Source organism: Crocodylus porosus, unplaced genomic scaffold, assembly GCF_001723895.1.
Source record: "Crocodylus porosus isolate Cpor-Errol unplaced genomic scaffold, CroPor_comp1, whole genome shotgun sequence".
NCBI lineage: Eukaryota > Metazoa > Chordata > Crocodylia > Crocodylidae > Crocodylus > Crocodylus porosus.
In genome coordinates, this window is record NW_017728931.1 from 87,089,389 (window position 1) to 87,110,216 (window position 20,828).

The following is a 20,828-nucleotide window of genomic DNA, read 5'->3' on the forward strand; positions in this document are numbered from 1 at the left end:
ATACAATCATACTAATAAACACCTGGTTAAAATAATTTCCTTCAACAATATTTTAAAATATCTATAAATGTTGTTAACTAGATCCTTTACAAGACACTGACAGAAATTGCTACTCTCTCTTATTTTTCCCCAAGGCCAAAGAAACTATAAGACAATATGTCAAATATGCTGTTGCTGCTGTTTGTATAAAATGGCCCATATCACCTTGATTGATTGGGTTGTTATAGACATCTTGGACTAGTGATGTGGCTGTAGCATCCTCTTGACATTTATGACATGTGTTTTTATGTTTATAACGTAGAAAATTAATTATTAACACGCTCTATAAGGTATTTTACTACTATTGGTTTCTCTAGAGTTGTACAGAAAGAAGTAAATCAGTTTGAATTCACACCATTTTGCTGTAGGTCTCTGTGTGGGCACTCAGATGACAGAAATCATGAATTCAAACTGCTACACCGATTCTTATCTGTTTATGTAGAGCAGTCCTCAGGATCCACGCCTCCATATGCCATCACAGGAGGAGTCTGAGGTCCAAGGGCATTGTAGTGTGTTGAGAGTGAGAGCGGTTTCTAATATGTAAAGAATCATAGACAATTAGTGTTTGAAGGGACCTCAGGAAGTCATTTAGTCCAACCGCCTGCTCAAAGCAGGACCTTCTCCATCTGGATCATTCCAGCCAGGTCTTTGTTGAGCTTGGCCTTACAAACCTATGAGGATGGAGATTCTACCACCTCTCTAGGTAACGTGTTCACCACTCTGGTAGTGAGAGAATTTTTCCTCATATCCAACCTAAACTTCCAATGCTGTAACTTGAGACCATTGCTTCTTGATGTGTCCTCTACCATCACTGATACAGTCTAGCTCCATCCTCTTTGGAACCCCACTTCAGGTAGTTAAAGTCTGCTGTTATGTCCTCCCCCAGTCGTTTCTTCTCCAGACTGAATAAGCCCAGTTCTCTCGGCCTCTTCTCATAAGTCAAGTGCCTCAGCCTCCTCACCATTTTTGTTCCCCTCCACTGGATCTTTGCAACTTGTCCACATGCTTTCTATAGTGGGAGGCCCAGCACTGGACACAGTACTCCAGATGTGGCCTCAGTAGTGCAGAATGAGGGGAAAAGTTAGAATCTGAGAGTGCTTGTAGTTGTAAACTCTCTTCTCCCCCTCAAATAAAATGGCACTTTAAACATGGTGTCAAGCCCTGCACGTGCCCAGAAGAGGCAGCTGTCTTGCCTGACATCTGTAAACTTGAAGCACTTTAGTGTGGCTTTTTGCCACTTTTATCTAATAGCTGGTTGAATCAGCTTTAGCTAAAAGTGCCCAAAAGCCCTGCTGAAGTGCCTGAACTGTACATGCACTGCAGAACTGGGTTGAAGTAATGTGATGCTTCTTCCAGTAAAGCACATTGGGGGGGGGGGGGTTGTTTTTTGTGGGGGGGGTGTTGTTTTATTGGAGTGGGGTATTGTTTGTTTGTGTTTAGCATCTGCAAGTAGCCCAGTTGGTTCAGGTATACTGCTGTGAGAACTTGATGTTTTGGTTCTGCTGTTACCAGCAAATATACTCATTGCTATCTCTTCCCTTGAGAATCTGTGAAATGAAATAGGGCAGTATGTGCAATGTGTCTTGTCTGAGTTTGATAACATGGCACTCTTCAGTAGTCTGTTGGGAAGTTTTTGTTCAAGTGTCACACTTTGATGGTACTTTATGTCAAGAAAGAGGATACAGTTTGTTTCTCCCCTCTGACATACATCCTTATATTTAAAAAATGTTTTTGACTAATATAATAAATAACTTGACAAAAAGGAATCGGTTGACTTTTTATTTCATTTCCTACAGTGATTATAAAAATAAAATGATTGTGACAACAGAGACCTCTATTTAATTTAGTGTTGCATTTTTAAATAGAATGTTTTGGTGTATTTCCAGCACCAATTTTTTATTCACACTGAATTTTCACTTTTGCTGAAAAGGGTTGGATTGGAGGAGGCAAGAGGACATGAAGTGCTTAAATATATTTTGTTTTTGCATATCCCACATATATGAAGCAGCAACACTACATAGTGGGGGCTAAATAACTGTGTCTTTTGTCCCATATTCACAGATGTAATAATACTATTGATATATAATTCTAGTTTAGTGAACAAATGAATTCACTTTCTCTTTTCCTTCTGTGATTCCACCATCAAAATACCTCCTTGATTTTCTGCAAACTGGTTTACCAAGTAATTTGCCAGGTGAAGTGCTAATCTGAAAGTTGTATTTGGGTTTTATTCAGTTCCATTAGAGTCAACTAAACTTTGTTATACAGGGGCTATTATTCTGCCAGTTGTAAGGAATTTCTGTTTTATGAAGCAATACTGACACAAAGACAGCACTGTGTAAGTGTCTCAATAACTGAACACTTTCACACTGCAATTTAGGAGGCGTGCAGTTCAGGAAATTGCTGGCTTCTGCTGGAGCACACTTTTACTGCGAGGAAAATTTTATTCGTCATTCAAGTAATTGGCAGTTTTAATACCTTGTTAGTTATTACCTTATAAACAAACTAATGCATAAAAGCAAGGCTCTGTGACCTGTTATCTAACTCTAGCCTTATGGTGGTAATGTTTGTTGTTGTTTTTTATTAAAGTAATTTGTTTCCATTTATTATAAATACTTCCAGCTAAGAGTTAAAAAAAATGTAGTGTTACTTCTACCAGACAGCCTGAGGCCTGAAACATGATACAGAACAAGAGTGATGTTAGATGGGCTGCAGGATCACTGACTCAATCCCACACATGGTGCGAGGGCCCATTAATTTTTAACTTTTACTTAACTTGAATCAAGTGTTTTGTTTTGTTTTTTGTTTGTTTTTTCTCTTGAGTAATAATCCCCTTCCTATGCACCCACTGCAAAACCTGTGACTTACTGTTTGATCAAGTTGAACATTATCCATCTCTTCTCAGAAGCAATGTGGTTGTGGTAACAATTAAGCTGCTTAACATCCAGTCTCCAGAATCTGGAAAAATGATCCTGGCTTTTGATCACTGGCACAACCACATATAGGAGGTATTTCAGCTAGAGCAGATCAGCAGATTTGAACCTAACCAGTTAACAGCCACAGACTGGCAGATCATTACATTCTTGTTGTCATTTTTGTTAGCTCCCTTTACTACCCACCCTTCCAAGTTCTCTGTAGCAGTATATCCCAGAATGCATTTCCCTCTATGCTTGTTTCTGAGCTGTGTATATATTTCCTGTGCATTACTTCTTTCTGGAGAAACATGGGGTGGTGCTTCGGGTTTTATGGCATATACCGATACAAAGAAGATTAGGTAGCATGTATGAACACAGAAACTTGGTTGCTGTGAAAAATATACTGCTCACTGGCATAAGTTGGTGTGTGTCTTTGTAACAGTTTAAAATAACCATTTGTTTAACTAGTTATGGAGCTATAATGAGCAGACACTTTAGCACAGTAACCATATATGAATTCCAAGCTCACGATATGAGTTCTGCAATACATACAAGTTACATTATTAATAGAGATGAATTAATATCTTTAAATGCAGGGTTAACAACTGGGTTGATTTATAGGCAATAACTTTCTGTTGTGTTGCACAACATAAGTCTCATTTTCTAATCTAGCTCTTTTATTTATGATAGTTTGGGTGGATGTTCATGCTTTTAATGCTTAAATCTTTAAAACAGGAACACATGCACCTTTGGTGTGCGCTTTGGTTGAAGCAACAAAAATGTTGACCTGATCTCCCTGAAGTACTGAGTGTGCTACTGCTCAATGCTAGTTCTAAATATTTATTTAAAAAAATATGCCTTTGTTCAAGCTGTTGGGTCTGATGAAAAAAATACTGGGTGAAATTGTACGGTCTGCACAGTGGAAGTCAGAATAGATTAGTATAATGGTTCCTTCTGGTCTTTAAAATCCTCTGCATCACGGTAGCTGGAGTGTCAGACAAAACTGATTCTTTTTGTCTCCTATGGAAATGTAGATACATGTGCATGGTTTCGCTTTCTCTAATCATGCAGAATTTTAGTTTGTTACAGTAGTTAATGTTTTAATTACAGAAACTATTTCATTATGCTACTTTACCTAAAGACTGATTGTCAAATTCAGAAGTTGAGAACTAAATTTCCAGGGTGCTGTATAGTTGGCATATTTTTTGTTTAGGTATGACAGAATCTTTGAGCATTGTTTTCCAATTTCAGGACCAATAACAAGATTGCTGAGATCTTGTCTGAATATCTGAAACCATTTCAAGCTCTAGAAACTTTGGACCTGAGCAACAATAATATTGCAGAACTGAAACCTACATTGTTTCCTCCTTTGCAACTCAAGTACTTGTAAGTAAAACTTTATTTAAAATGATACAATGTGCTTTCAAAATATTACTCATTATGGTAAAACTTAGTATGTTAGCACAGAGGAGGTTTGAGTCTAGTTTAAAATATTTATTGCCAGCTTCACCTGTTCACATTTTATAGATTATTTGATAAAAGAACATAGATTCTTTTATCTTGAGTTTTTTAGTTTGTAGAAGACAAAAACCATATATTTTTAAAAAATCAAATGGAAGTATCTCTTGATGGAGATCATTAACGATATAAATTTAAAAAAAATAATTATTCCCTTGGTTTTAATGGGATTTGAGTTTCATATAGCGTTTCATGAACTTTTTTGAATCTTTACCATATTATTGATTTGAGAATTAAATTAAGCTAGAGAAACACTGAGTCAACATAGTCTGGAGGTATATTCTGGTAACATACCTTTGCAATATGTTGTATTTGACAATGCTAGATTTTTGTAGAATGGAACAAATCTCTTAGCTGTGAAATTCACTAGTGGTAGTGATTAGATCACTAATAAACACGTTAAGTTAATGCTATTTGTCAGGTGATAGGCAATGCAAAGTGGTTATAGTTTACTACTTAGTATTAAAAACATATAAAATTACAGTAAATTTAACATTCTAGACATTGTTTCAACAGGTACATTAACAGTAATCGGATAACCTCAATGGAGCCTGGTACCTTTGACAATTTGTCTGGCACACTTCAGGTATTGAAACTGAACAGGAACAAAATTTCATCAATCCCTCACAAGATGTTTAAGCTCTCCCATCTGCAGCACCTGTAAGTACAGCCTACAATTAGTTAATTGTTTTCAGGTTTTGCAAAGCACTGGCAGCACTTGAACTTTAGCCTTTAATTTAACCAGAGGCTAAGCAAAGCAAGACGCAACCTTTGCTAAAACCTTCTGATGGATAGAAGTCTTATGCAATAATGAGAAGTGTATAGACTATATTTAAAATTTTAGTTTGCCTTATAAGAAAATAGGCAAAGACAGTAGAAATTCTCTACTTAAGGAAATACCAAGTGAACTCAATTTGCATAATCTGTAGAATAGATCTTTTCTTGGTAAGAACAAATGAAGGGAAATAATTTTGCTTTTAGAATATATGTATCAGTGAATAATAGTATGAAGTTAAACAGAACCTCATCAGTTTTACTGATAGTTTTGTCTGAACGTATTTTACCAAATCTTAAAAATCTACAGCTGCTATGTAGAAATAGCATTACAAAAGTGTTTATTTTTTTGTTCATTTCAAAGTATTTTGTCTCTAAAGACTTTCATTGTAGGTCTTGAATACAGCATTTATTTTGAAAACGTATATGCTCTTGCAAAAGCAAGAGGACTGTGTGATACTATTTTGATATTAACAGTAGGCCACCTCAATATGAAGAGATAAGCAAAGCAAGATGAAGGAAAATACTGGGGCCTGTTATTGTTAAATATTGTTCCTTCATTGCTTCTTCATATTAATCCCAGAGACAGAAGAGGAGAGAGAGAGTGGTGGCAGGTTTAGAGGAACGATGACTGAATTCCTGCAAAGATGAAAATTTCAGAATCACTAGGTTGTAGGAGTTAGGTCTTTATGAATGTGAAGTGACGAAGTTGTGGAAAGAAACAGCTCTCCTTGATGCAGCAAAGGTAGCTTAGCAGATTAGTTAACTTTATGAGGAAACAGATGAGAAGCCTTGATCCTCAGAGGACCCTTTTTAAATTTGAATCCTTGATTATGAATAAACTTCTTGATATTTACAAAGCAGAAGTTAATACATGTAAGCTTCAGAACATGGCTTTTCATAACTCCTAAGCCCATGCACCCTTTGCATTTAAAATGAAAGTAACACCAAGCACCTGTGTTTTGCATTTGAAATACAGAATAGTATTAGCATAGTTAATCGTATTTGTATTAAAGTAAAATGTCTATTTCTGTTACATCTTGTTTACATTGTTTTATGAATACTTAAAATTTGTTTCATCATAATGATGGAAGTGGTGTAGGCATCCAAATAAACTTACTCTGTTACAACTGTACAATTTATTTTTTCAGGGAGCTGAATCGTAACAAAATAAGACATGTAGATGGCCTTACTTTTCAAGGACTTACTGCTTTGAAATCATTAAAGCTACAGCGAAATGGGATAACTAGACTCATGGATGGAGCATTCTGGGGATTAACCAGCATGGAAATCTTGTGAGTATAAGCTTTCACAGTCCCTTTGGAAGAAAATTACCTTGCATCACACAAATGAGTAGACATGTTTGTTTTACATATTCACATACCACAACTTTCCAAAAACCAAGCCAAAATATTTCAATTTGAAAATACCTTCAAGTTTGATCAATCTGTCTTGCTGCTCTGCAATCCTCAGCTCATTTCCATACAATAAATATTACTATCTAGCTGATAACTCACAATCAAATAAAGATCCATGACAAAGCGTGTCCTTCATTTGAGTTTTTAAACCCTTTTTTTTTCTGTGTGTGCATAGGCAGCTGGACCATAATAACCTAACAGAGATCACCAAGGGCTGGCTTTATGGCTTGCTTATGTTGCAGCAACTTCATCTCAGCCACAATGCCATCAGCAGGATCAGTCCTGATGCCTGGGAATTTTGCCAGAAACTCAGTGAGCTGTGAGTAGCTTTTATTCTATTCCACTTCTGAAAGCAGGTTACCTGCCAAAGCATGAGCTGCTTACCACTGAACTGTAAATTTTTCATAACAAAGTTTCGAGGTTGACAACAAGTTTTTTGTGTGAGAGAGAGTCATATTTTGTTGGAAAAAGTTGAAGCCAACCGTGACTGCTTCAGTTCTCTGTGGCAGTTGTACTAAAGCTTTGATACAGTAATTTTCAAGTGAAAGAAATCCATTCTGCAGTAATTTGTGATAACAGGAAATAATACACAAACTGTATAATAAAAAATTGTGTAATAAATAGCCTTTATTAACTGAAAGCCATGTCTTCATTGTAACAAAATATTGAACAGAATTGAACAATAAACACTCCACTATAAACAACTGAGATTTTTCTTTTTTGAACTTGCAGGGATTTAACGTTCAATCACTTAGCAAGGTTAGATGATTCAAGCTTCATTGGTTTAAGCCTACTGGTTGGACTCTACATTGGGAACAACAAAGTAAATTACATTGCTGATTGTGCCTTCCGGGGACTTTCCAGTTTACAGACTTTGTAAGTTGACACAACTTGATTTCATGGTCAGAAACCAAACTGATATATAAATATACCCACTTTCATTCCAAGTACTTTTATTTTTGTTCTTAAGGAAAAGTAGAACTACAATTTTTTTTTTTTTTTTTTGGTAATCTTTCCCAGATTTGTATACAGCTTTTCTTTTTAATAAGATTTTATTCAGGGTAGTCATGAAACAATGTCTTGTTCTTCCTTCATTACAGTCTGTCCACGTTTTTTTTAACGTATATACATCTTGTTATCTGTCATAGCAAGATTTCTTAAGGTAGCTGCTTAAAAGAATCTCTGAGGGAAGAAAATAAATAAATGAATAGGTCATGGCAGGAACACACAATACTAACTCTTAATGGTGCTGTTTTGGTTCCTACTGTGCATGTGAATCCCAGACAAGTTTGTGAGAGAGACTGTTGCAGTTGCTTTTCATTCAGAGGTAGGGTATCAGCCCTGCTTCTTTCTCATTCCTAGCCTCCAGCACAAAGCTGCTCTTAGACAAGCTATAGGGGAGAGGGGGAAGGGACCACAACAGGACAATCAGCTCCCATCAGTGTTTCATTATCCTCTTCATATAGTTTTGTTCCAAAGTAAACCTCTCCACAAGAGGTGTCATGTACTAAGCCTACTGTCATGTACATGTTTCTCTTACTCTGCAGTCACCTACTTTAGTATCTCATGTCCTGACTTTGAGTCCTCTTAAATTGATAAGAAATAAACTTTCAAACTCTTGAATGTCAAGACTTGCACCTAAAGCACAGATCTGCCATTTCCTGAGGGCTCTTATACACTGCTTCTTCCCTATTGAGAGATTCAGGCAGCATCACTACTGATTGCTTAGGCACCGTAATCACTGTTACTTCTTAATCTGTTTGGAGTGGTTCCCCCAGGATAGGAGTCACGACAGAAGAAATCTAAGTATAGATATATTCAGTAGATAACTGAAGATCAGATGTTGATGATTATGCAGGCTTTTGTCATTCTTAAGCATTTGTCTGTCTAAAATAATGGATGTTTATTGAAATTATGTATCTTGGAGGAAGGGTGAGAAGGAAGTGAGTGAATCAAAAATGTTACCTATAGAATATATCTTAGGCCCCTTCAGTAGTTAGGAGAGTAACAAAGTACTTATATGCATAAGACATGTTTTTCCCTAGGACTTTGAAAATTAGAGGGCTTTTTTCTCTTGCATTTCCCCACCCCACGTCCTCCCAGTCCTTGATCTTTTTTAAACCTCATCTAGCTCAGCCATCACTCTTCTTTCATGGATTTTTCTGATTACATCTTGAGCTGGCATGTGATCAGGACTTTGCTGCAGTAGACCTGAGGTGTGAAATGTTTTTCCCCTGCTTTGACCCCAATCTGTTGCCACATTTAAGGAACTCCTTAAAATCGATAATCATAGGTTTTTTATTTAGTTTGAAACGGGTGGAGACCTTCATTCTTACGACTCTTCTTTTTCCTATGTTTGGGTGCCTTAATTTAAAACCATTCCTGTCATGAATGAAAACAGAGGTGAAGTTATTTTGGTTTATTAATCAAATCTTATAAATTTTTCAGTAAAACAGCAATTAAGATGAGCTTCTTTTTTAAACAAATACTTTTTAGAATGGCAAGGGCACTGCTTAGTATTGATTTAAATACTATGCACTTCTTAAAAATCACGTAGTTTGTGGAATATCCCTTTTGTGCTTTGACTTCTTTTTCTTTGAACAGGGATCTGAAAAACAATGAAATATCATGGACTATTGAAGATATGAATGGTGCTTTTTCTGGACTGGATAAACTTAAAAAGTTGTAAGTATGACGGAACTCAGTAAACCGTGAATTAGGCTCAGATCGTATGAACATGCTGATGTGAATGAACCCAACGTTTAGAATGCTATGTTCTCCTACAGCATTTTTTTGGGGGGGGGGGGAGTTCTCTTTGCTGTTTTGCTCTTTGAGTCTTTCTTTTCTAGGAAAATTAAAATGACAGTTCTTTTTAGTCAAACTAATATGGATAACATGAATCACTCTTGAATGTTTGACTCATAGAGTAGTAATGTTGGAAGGGGACCTCTGTAGGTCAAGGTCAATCCCCTGCTCAAGGCAGGATCATTCCTGACTAAACCATTCCAATATGCATTTATGTGGTCAATATAGAGTTTCGGGAAGGTGCTTATAAAAAGCTCTTTGTGAAAAACTAGGATTTGTCATGCTTAGGGATGTACTCAAATCATGGAGCTCAGGGCTAAATTTCACAAGCTTGCTTCAGCCCTGGGATCCAATTTGGTTGTCAGATTGCAGCTTCACCTCTCAAGGCTTTGGCTGGGATGGCTGGCAGATGTTTGGGCTGCCTCCAGCCTACTACACCATGGCCCTGCCTGGCCCCACTCCCCACCCAGCCCCAGCCTGGCCTCCATGGGAGGAAAAATAAGACCTCCCTGGCCCTTCATAGGCACAGGAACAGGCCACCTTGTTGCCCCCTGGCTGGGCAATGCTGTCACCCTACCCCACCCGGCCCTGCCCCCCCACACCCTTCCCCAGCCCCATGTGGGCAGTGGGATGGACCACTGCTACCCACTGGTCAGGCTCCCCTGCCTGAACCGGGCCACGCTCTCCCCCCTGCCCTGGCTTGGCTGTGCTCCCCTTGGCCCTGCTCCATTCCTCCTGCCATGGCCTGGCCATGTTGTCCCTCAGCTCAGTGCCCTCTGGCACAGCCCCACTCTCCCAGCCCTGTTCCCACCCTTTGCAGCACCCACTTACTGTGGGATGGATCCAGCCATGCTGGGAGGCTTTGGCTGCAGAGAACTAAAAAAAGCAGGCCTGGACCTGTCCCTGTCTTCCCGGGCTGCAGAGGCTGCATGAGGGCAGCCCTCAGCCAATCAACAGCTGGGGCAGGAGAAGCAGATATCTTGGCTGGTGCCCAAAGGGGAAAAACAAAGACAAATCATTTATTTTTACACAGTGCCCTACTCTTCCCCACTTTGGAGGGGAGCTCTTTTTAAACAGATTTTTTTGATTTTTGCGGAAAATGCCTGATTTTGTATTTTCCATGAACATCGTGAAATTGCAACTTTGGTATATCCCTGTTCATACTAGAAAATGAGACATGCTGTTAAAGAGTACAAAACCATAGTGCCCAACAATAGTCTTTCATAGGGTAATTTAGTATCCAGTGGAAATGACTGTCATAATGAAACAACGTACTTCCAAAAATACAGCCATAAATTTACATTACTCCATTTAAAAAAAATCCACCCTCCTAGTTTTGTACATCTTTTAAAATCTTCCCATAATATAAATAAAAATAAAAGGAAAAATTAGTATGTTTAAGAAAGAGAGATTTTCTTCAGTGAAAATGCAGTTCAACAAGGACAAGTGCAGAGTGCTGCACCTGGGGAGAGGGAACCAGCATTATGGTTATAGGTTAGGGGTTGACCTTCTCCGCAGCACAGAGGCAGAGAGGGATCTTGGAGTCAGGATTGACTCCAGGATGAATATAAGTCACCAATGTGACGAAGCAATAGGCAGAGCCAACTGCACCCTGTCATGCATCAACAGGGGCATCACTAACAGGTCCACAGAGGTCTTGCTGCCCCTCTATGCGGTGCTGGTCAGGTCGCAGCTGGAGTACTGTGTCCAGTTCTGGGCGCCGCACTTCAAGAGGGATGTGGGGAACCTGGAGAGGGTCCAGAGGAGGGCCACTCATATGGTTGGGGGCCTCTGTGGCCAGCCCTATGAGAAAAGGCTGAGGGACCTGAATCTCTTCAGTCTCCGCAAGAGGAGACTGAGGGGGGGTCTTGTGGCTGCCTTCAACCTTATCAGGGCCAGCAGCAGGGACTCGGGGAAAGTCTGTTCCCCAGGGCCCCCCTTGGGGTCACCAGGAACAATGGCCACAAGCTGAGGGAGGATAGGTTTAGGTTGGATATTAGGAAGAACTACTTCACTGTAGGGGTGGCCAGAGCCTGGAATAGGCTTCCCAGAGAGGTGGTGCTCTCACCTTACCTGGAAATCTTCAAGAGGAGACTGGATAGGCACCTGGCTGGGGTCTTATGAGCACCCAGTGCTCCTTCCTGCCCATGGCGGGGGGCTGGACTAGATGATCTGTCTAGGTCCCTTCCCACTCATTGATTCTATGATTTTAAGAAGGTTGAATGGAGAGCATTAGTCACAGTTTAGTAATAAGTGCCAGAAAAACAATTGCACAACATTTTTTTCATAGTTCTAAAAAGTGCCCCCGTTTTATTGCATCTGTTCTACATTATATATTTATATTTTCCAGAATACTCCAAGGAAACAGGATTAGATCCATTACAAAGAAAGCATTTTCTGGCTTGGATGCACTTGAACACCTGTAAGTTCTTGAAATTCATATGCAACCCAACAGTAGTCAAAGTGTATGTCAAAACAACCCAACAGTAGTCGAAGTGTATGTCAAAAGTAACTTATACATAAAATGAACAAGCTTTGGTTATAGCTGTCAGAGTAAAGCATAATTACAAATTTGATCAGAAGTATAATACTCCTAGTAGAATTTTATGTTTAGAGAACCTGCTAGAAGTGCAATGTATAAAATGCACATCGACTACAAAGCTTTATATTGTCTGCATTTGGTTATGGACCTTGTAACTACATTCTTTTTTTGGAATGTAAACTACTGTTGCTTCCATTGTAACTTTATTCAGGTTAATACATGTTTATTCTTTCTTTCAGAGATCTAAGTAACAATGCAATTATGTCAGTGCAAGGAAATGCATTTTTACAAATGAAGAAGCTGAAAGAATTGTAAGTACTTGTCACTGAACAACTCCATAAAAGGAAAATCAAACAATATCAGATAATTTGCTAATTAAGTATCTTGCTCTTAGTAGCTTTTTAAGTCCTATAACTTAATACATCAGTAGGCATGTGTGTGTCTACCTAGCATAATGACTGCACTACAGTTGGGTAGCTTCTGATGAGGTGTTCAGTGTCTACTTCATTTGGAATCTAGGCCCTAGTTTAAACAGCTTGATCTTTAATATATGAGATAAGAGAAACTTTGATGTAATGTGCTGTGATCTGAGCACTGCTATCTTTGGACTAGAAAACATCAGCATCATAACTCTTTTGCAGTGACCCATCTGTCAATCCTTATACTTTGGTCCCTCTGCTCTGTGACCATGTGAGGTTAAGTCAAGAAGGGGTTGCTTGAGTGACTCCTCCTTCCCCCATATTCATCAGTGCAGTAGCTGTTTCCATTTCATGTTGAAATGGAAAAGACTTCTGTTGTTTCATTATTTGGGTCACACTTAATACCTCCCAGTAGTGCTATCTCCTTTTTTTTTTTTTTTTTTAACTTTGCACAATCTGACAACAAACAACTGGAGTAGACATGGCTACAGTGAGAAAATGAGTAATGTGGCAGATCAGGGGAAGCCAGTGAGAGTAACTATTCAAGCTGAATGAAGCAACTACCTTTAACTTTGTTGTTGGTATCCCGAGAAAATCAGATGTCCCCAGATTACTATTCTGGGTTAGAGCTGGAACTGCTTGGAAACTCTTATTCTTGATTAGCACTTTCCAGTGTCAGGTCTTAGGGAAGAAGTAGTTGGTAGTGCACTAAACAAGGTCTAGTAAAGGAAGATACTATGGACAATGTATACTTTAGCTTTTCAAAGAAGTAAGCTATTCCATCTGGGGTTTTTTGGGGGTTTTTTGTTTTTATTTTTTTTTAGAAAGAGTTACCTTTGGGGTTCCCCTAAAATTACCTACTGTGTATTTGCCCATGTCTACCAGCCATAAGAGAAAATGTAATGTCCTGTCCCAAAATTTATTTAAACTAACTTCTTTCGTTATGCTTTACCGGTAATTTTACTTATTTAGGATTCTAGAATAGATTAGACAAGGCTATGACTGTTTGTAGTACCAGGATGGCCAGGAAAATAGTAACTAGTTTCCTTCCATCCTGAGAATAGGATCATCCTTCATACTTTCATTTAGAAAAGTTCTGTTCCTTTTAGGGTTCTGTATAATAATCAAGTATCTTTAGATTTAGACCACAGAGGCTTTTTTTTGGCCATTCTCTCCTAGGTTGATAATGTTATCAATGGGTGGTCAGTTGTATATTTGTCATAGCTTCCCAAGCAAATTCTAGGAGGTCACTGATAAATTGTTTTGAGATCCATCTTTTAACCTTAATCCAAAATACCCTGTGGGATGCCTAGAAACAGAATTGTGAAAGGGACCTCCTAAAACATCAAGTCCAGCCCTATTCTGTCACAGGCAATTAAACTATTTGGGATTTTTGCCCCACTGCTCCCATTGAGGTCTGTGACAACAAAAGTATATAAATTGGGTGTTATAAAGGCTCTATTTTGAAATGAAGCTGGTAGCCTTCACTGCTTTTTCTTGACCCTGAATCTCAGATGAAATCAAATAGTTTCAAAATCTACTATAAGCAAATGGATAATACCTCTGCAATTTAAGTGCTTATAGGAGTGGAGTGTTCATATGCCAGCAGGCATTCATATTTTTCAGTAAAAGATCTACAGCAGTGTCTTGGACAGAAGGAGCAGGAAACTTATTTGGAAGTCATAGATCTGACAAAATCTTAGAGCCAGTGAAATCAGTGATATGACTCACATTGCATTCAGGTGGGACAGAAATTTGCCTGGGATTGTTGATGTATAGTTTCAAAAGATATTACAACCTGGACTTTTGCCTCATTTTGACAAAAGGTTTCTTGCGGCCAGAAAAAACGGTTGGGTGTTTCTTCTTTGTTTTAAACAATTCATGTATATATCACTGTAATGCTACTTATTTCTTCTATTATCAGTCCTGCTACAGTTTTAGTTTTTAGTTGCTTCCCAAGAAGAGCTGGTTAATCCTCAGTTTGGAAATACCTAGAAGGAAAGGATCTTTATTTTCAAAATGTTGCCTTTTGAAAACAGCTTGAATATGTAGCACGTGGAACCCTTCTCTTCTAGAGCATTGTTTCTTTTAACATCACTGCTCTATCCCTTTTGTTCACCTATCTTAATCCAGATCAAGTACAGAGCTGCCCATCTGCAAGCATGCAAAATGTTGGTTTTCAAAAAACAAATTGGCAAGTAAGAATGAAAATTTCTGTTTTTGAAGACTACAGTCTATGATGATATCACATATGTACTAGATAAAGTTAGCTTATTAAATATTAAATGTGACTGTATTAAAATAAATGTAATATTATTGACTGGACTTGCTTGTGTAGATTTAGAAAAAAATGAATGTAATTGGTTTTTTGGGGGGATTTTTAGGTACTTAAATACATCAAGTCTTCTGTGCGACTGCCAGCTAAAATGGTTACCACAGTGGGTTTTGGAGAACAACTTTCAGAGCTTTGTAAATTCAAGTTGTGCACATCCTCAGCTGCTAAAAGGAAGAAGTATTTTTGCTGTTAGTCCAGATGGGTTTGTTTGTGGTGAGTACCCCTTCCCACCCCAACCTCCCCTGCTTCTCTCCTCCTCAAGTTTTCCTTAGCAGGTTTTGGGGGTTCTTTTGTAGTGTTTTGACACTTCGACTTCTCGTGGTAGGCTCAGAGGGGGATTAATAATAGTTTGCTAACATTTCATCCTCTGCTCCTCAAACTTTGATCTAGAGATTCCTAGCCTGCAGTTTCATACAGAGTAGGCGATAGTGACATTTTTCTCACTTTATCTCATGGGACTGCATGATTACTTGATATGCGCAAAGGAAAAGCTCAGTGATTTGTGGTAGTAAAGGTGTGTTTCCAGAGTTAAGAATGGATCCTGTCTAGTTTAGCATCATTTTTTAAAATATGACACATCTGGTGTATTCTAAGATGTTGTTATTGTTGTTTGGATAATCATGTGCAAATTATGTTAGAATTTCCTTAAAGTGTGACATTGTAGGTGAATAAATTTTGAGGTGACAGTCTAATGATGACAACAAAAATAAATAAATTACCAGGTAGCTAATGAAGGATATTTCCTTACTTAGGAGGAAATCCCTTCCAGTGACAAATTATAGTAGGGAAATTGACATCTAAAAATCACTCTATTAAGCCAAAGGTAATTTTGATTTTTTTTTCAGTGATATAGTAGTTTACTGTTTGGTGCTAGCTGTAAAACATTTCCAGGCTTTTAAAATACATTAGCCCTTCCCTCACAAAGAGGAAAACCTTAAGGAAAATTAGTACTTGAGTAAACATAAAAAATAAAGCAATTTTATAACAGAAAAGAAAATGCAGTCCTTTAATTTAATAAAACTGTATGAACTACTTTAATTGAACCTCCAAAATGCAGCTATTGCAGATACTATGTTACCATTACAGAAGTTGGTCAAATAGGCAGCCTGGCTAAACATTTAGGCTTTGTGCTGTGCATAGAGATTGCTGGAACTTTCTGATGCAAGACTGTAGAGAGAAACAATTTAGCCATTTCTTCTTTGTTTTCAAGTATTCAGTCCTGGGTTCAAAGTTACAGTTCGCGCAAGTCCAGTGGTTTCCAAACTGTGGGTCGTGACCCCAAATGGGGTTGCAGCATCAGCAAATGGGGTTGCCAGGATGGGGGACTGTGGATTTTGGAGTGAGGGGCCTTACTGAGCAAATAGGGCCATAAATGGGGTCAGGCTAAAGAAAAGTTTGGGAAGCACCACTGTAGTCCCCAAAATATGTATAAACTGCACTGTACTGTTCCTTTCTAAAAATCGAATAAGCTCCAACAAACAAGAAGTAATGGTTAGCTATGAAAAGTGGATAGTAGATTTAGCCTGTCTTGTGTTTTGCTGAGATTTGGGTAAATTACTAGTTTTGTATGCTTGACACACATGTTCAAGCCCTCAGAACCATACCGTGATAAAATTTTGAGAATTATTCAGAAACAGTGAAAGGAGGAGAAAATCTAAAATTTATTAATGGAAACAATGTGTAGTATCTGTGTAACTTGGAAATGGTCAAATTAGCATACTTTCTAAAATGCCCTGTTCAAAAATGAAACAAATCATGAGCCATTTTGTTTTGCATAAATTGTTAAGTGTCTGAAAATAGGTATCTAAGTTATTCATATTAACTATTTAGTCTTTCAACAGTGGTGCTGTGATAAATACAATATGGTTAAATAAGTAAAATTGTTTCTATTTCCTTTAAGTCTAATGCTGAAACTAATACTTTATGTAAAATGAGAAATATATTAAGATTCTCTAAAAAGTCTGAGTAGTCTTACTGATGATAAGTTACTTTTATCTGGTCTGTTGCATCAGCTTATTTTAGTGAACAGCTTCCTTATCCAAACAATATTCCTAATGATTTTAATTTCTTTTAGCACTGCATAGGTGGATTCAGTTTCTTCTTTCATATCACCAGTGTACTTGGGGAAACTCATATTTAGATTACTGCCAATGTCGGAATTTGATCTGGAGAACTTATTTAGGTGTGAAATAGGAGAAGGAAACAACCTGGTGCTCTCTTAGGCTGTAAATAGATTTGTTCTGGGAGAAAGCCTTTTGTCCCAGGATCCTACAGATCTACAAATCCACTGTTCAGCTTTAAATCCCTCTGAAGTATGTGGGATAAAATATGCTAGTACTTTCTCTCTGGGCATGGCTGCATGTATCTGTGTAAGGCTATTGCAGGTCATTCCCAGGGCAAGCTTTCTAAGTTGTGTGCTCTTGCTGGCGACCTACTGGGAAAGGAACAGCTTGGAAGAGATGTATATAAATGACTGTGCCATGCCTGTTTTAATCTGGGTCAAACCCTGGGGCAGTCAGGGCTACTACCTCAAATGAGATATTCATTTAATGTCTCAGAACTCAAACTGCTGCTTCTAATGTGGATGTGAGGGTTAAATTCATTCCATCTTTTTTTCTTGTCAAGTGGTCTGACATTTTACAGGAAAATAACTGAAGGATCGAACATGGAACACCACAAAATACCACAGTTCAGACATCTCCATCTTTGTTACAAAATAAATAAAAGCAACACTCAAAATACATGAGCTACTGTGCTTAGCAGGTTTTCAGCAGTCTGGCATTTATAAACTGGAACAAAGGGTTCCAATCACTGTAGCAATGATTTCTTTATGTGGTTTTATTTTTGTGGATGTAGGGAGAACCCTGGCAGTTTTTGGTAGCATAAGAACTACCAAAGAAAAGCTCATTGCAGCCCGAGCTATAGAAAAGATGAGGTTGAGGCTTAGTGACAGACAGGCAAAGTAGCTTTTGCAGATGTTACAGTATAGTTCTCCTTAGCCAAGCTTTTGTATAGACAGTGCACACAGTCTGCTTTAGATGTGCTTTCTTTTTATAAATACAACTTGACACAGTAAACTCATAAATATGGCATCCTTTAAATGTCTGGAGGCAAATGAAATATAAAACTAAAACATGTATATGTTTCATAAATACTTGTTTGACTCTTTTCTCAATGTATAAAAGAAGGCTTGCAAGCTAAAAGCATGTTGTAGGGACTCAGATCTTGGCCTCTCTTCCTTAGCATCACACCTTTTTCCTTGTCCTGTCTTACAGATGATTTTCCTAAGCCACAGATCACTGTCCAGCCAGAAACCCAATCAGCAATCAGAGGCTCCAATTTGAGTTTTGTGTGTTCAGCAGCCAGCAGCAGTGATTCCCCAATGACTTTTGCATGGAAGAAGGACAATGAGTTACTGCATGATGCTGAAATGGAGAATTATGCACATCTCCGGGCACAGGGCGGTGAAGTGATGGAGTACACGACCATTCTTCGGCTACGCAATGTTGAATTCAGCAACGAAGGAAAATACCAGTGTGTTATTTCAAATCACTTTGGTTCATCTTACTCTATCAAAGCCAAGCTTACAGTAAACAGTAAGCACCTTGTTTTCTACTTGTTGGATTAGGAAAAGACTGATTTTAAAACAAGATGCAATGTACAATTCGAGTTCTGCAGTTTTTAGAAAATATAATGAATTAAGATAACATTACCATTCTTGTTGGCTCTATTGTGCTAAACACTTTTAAAAACATAAATAAATAAACCCTCTTCCACAAGGTGTTTCTATCAAACTAGACAAGACAAAGTGAGATAGGATGTGTTATACTCCCCATTTATGAGAGATAGCAATAGAACTGTTGTATTTAAGTAGTTTAACTGTTACTTGGCAAAGGTCATTCAGGAAGTACATAGCAAAGTTGTGACTCAAACCCATATTTCCTATGATATGCCTGCACAGTGTCCCCAGGACTAGTAGGGAGGCATGTACTCACACCCTGGTCATCCGCTCCTGCTTACCTGCATCAGAGCTCTAAATGCAAACTTAAGCCACTCCCAAGGGAACCCCTGCAGTCACTCCCATGCCTGCTGGAGGGAGGTCTTCCAAGAACCTGTGTGAGGCACCCATGCAGCATCCTCAACTGCTGCATTTCTGGGTTCAGCATGTGTGAGCAAGAGTAGCTTGCTGAGTGTGTCCCTTCCTGCTAGCACTAGAGACATGGTGTAGGCATGCCCTGAGTTTCAACACAAGATTTTTCCTTAAATATAAAAATGTAGTTACTCAGTTTTTCAAAAGTTTCTAGGCATTATAGCTTGGCTTTTTAAAACCTTGTAAGGGCTATTATCGAAATTGTTATAAATAAGTTTCATGTTTGTTGGAGCTCAGGGCTCAGAAATTGAGACTGTTGTGCAAAGGAAGAAACACGTATAATTTGTCCAACATCATTTGTTTTGCTTTAGTGCTGCCTTCATTTACGAAGATCCCCATGGACCTAACCATCCGTGCCGGGGCAATGGCCCGATTAGAATGTGCTGCAGTTGGTCATCCGGTACCACAGATTGCTTGGCAAAAAGATGGTGGCACAGACTTTCCTGCAGCACGCAAGAGACGTATGCATGTCATGCCTGAGGATGATGTGTTCTTTATTGTTGATGTAAAAATTGAGGACACTGGAGTTTATAGCTGTACAGCTCAAAACACTGCTGGAAGCATCTCAGCAAATGCAACATTGACAGTACTAGGTGAGAAGTGGCATAAGTTGTCTTACCTTAATGTCATTTTTAGGTGTTAATAACATGTTCTATAGACTGTAATAGAGAGTTTTGCATAAATTCACTATTGGTGTATCCTTTTGGAAGCTTAAATTCCCTTAAAAATATTGCTTCAAATGAACTCTCTTAATCAGTTCACTGAATGAATATATACTGATGGGTTTTGGGCTAGAAATACACAATTATGTTATACAGAATAACAAAGAGGGATGCTTCATTTCTCAGTGCATTGTTAAAATTGAAATTATTGAATGTATGGAAAGGAGAAGGCTTATGGATTTCCTGAAAGTATAGGTATGGTAAATTGCCACAGAGTCCCCTCTGGAGCGGTAGGAGGAGATGTGTTAGCTCAGGATTACTGCAGCCTTGTCACATCATCTTCCCCTACCCCAGGACCGCAGTCTCTGGAGACTCTTAAGACCTGGGACTTTCAGTCCCTCACACTACCTGGGTCTCCATGGCCCTGGCTCAAGGAGTTGGCATCATTTCTCTCCTGAGAGAAGAACTCTACCTCCTGCTGCGGAGACCAAGTACAACCTGAAGTTTCCAAGCAGCAGACATTTCTGCTTTAATAAAGTCATTTACTGGGGCAGAGGCCATCCAGCCAGTAGTTCTCTGCCCCCTTCTTCAAAGGATTAAGCAGTTCCTCTGTCCTCAAATCGGTCCCCAGAGCATCCCCAAAGATTGCTATATAGTTCTCTTTCCAGTCTTTTCTAGCTCCTGAGCCCCCAAGTTCCTTCACTGTCTATCTCCAGACTCTCCTCAGACTACTCCTGCTGTGAGCTGACACCTTCTTATTTATACTTCCCTTTCCCTTGTAATGCTAATCTCATTTAACTTCACTTCAGCCAGTTGGGGTCCACCATCTCACCTTTGATATGCCAACAGAGCTATTCAAAATTCTCTTGGTGCTAAAGGTCCGTCTAGTCCCACTTGTAGGTGCTTTGGTGTCTCTTTAACCCATGCTTTCTCCATGTACTACCTATATGGGAAAACTGAGGTATGCATCTTTATAACAACATGAACACAGAAATATTGCAGTAAAACCTATAATTTTCACATGAGTATATAAAAGAAAGTGATCTAGCTATTTAAGAGCAGAGAAGTCAAGTGTGAATTTAATTCTCAAGAATATGGCATTAATGTGTGTCTTCACTTCCTAAGTTTTTATTCTGTTTGTAGGGGTAACATACATTTAGTTTCTGATCTGAAGATGAGCAGAATGTAGTCTTTTAGCTCAGACTGCCCGAATGTAGTTTCCCTCCAAACAGCTTTAAGCTTCATTAGGGC

General features: G+C 38.5%; 1 protein-coding gene across 1 annotated transcript in view; it reads left to right on the plus strand.

Annotated features, from left to right (window-relative positions):
- The window catches only part of LRIG3 (leucine rich repeats and immunoglobulin like domains 3), a gene marked incomplete at its 5' end in the record, with an annotated part of 64,089 nt that overhangs the window by 32,692 nt on the left and 10,569 nt on the right, over positions 1–20,828 (plus strand). Inside the window, 11 exons of the mRNA XM_019543945.1 lie at positions 4,206–4,340; positions 4,989–5,132; positions 6,398–6,541; positions 6,840–6,983; positions 7,397–7,540; positions 9,269–9,349; positions 11,820–11,891; positions 12,251–12,322; positions 14,815–14,978; positions 18,041–18,361; positions 19,227–19,508. Of these exons, the coding sequence (XP_019399490.1) occupies positions 4,206–4,340; positions 4,989–5,132; positions 6,398–6,541; positions 6,840–6,983; positions 7,397–7,540; positions 9,269–9,349; positions 11,820–11,891; positions 12,251–12,322; positions 14,815–14,978; positions 18,041–18,361; positions 19,227–19,508 (1,703 nt within the window). The remainder of the gene's footprint in view (positions 1–4,205; positions 4,341–4,988; positions 5,133–6,397; positions 6,542–6,839; positions 6,984–7,396; positions 7,541–9,268; positions 9,350–11,819; positions 11,892–12,250; positions 12,323–14,814; positions 14,979–18,040; positions 18,362–19,226; positions 19,509–20,828) is intronic.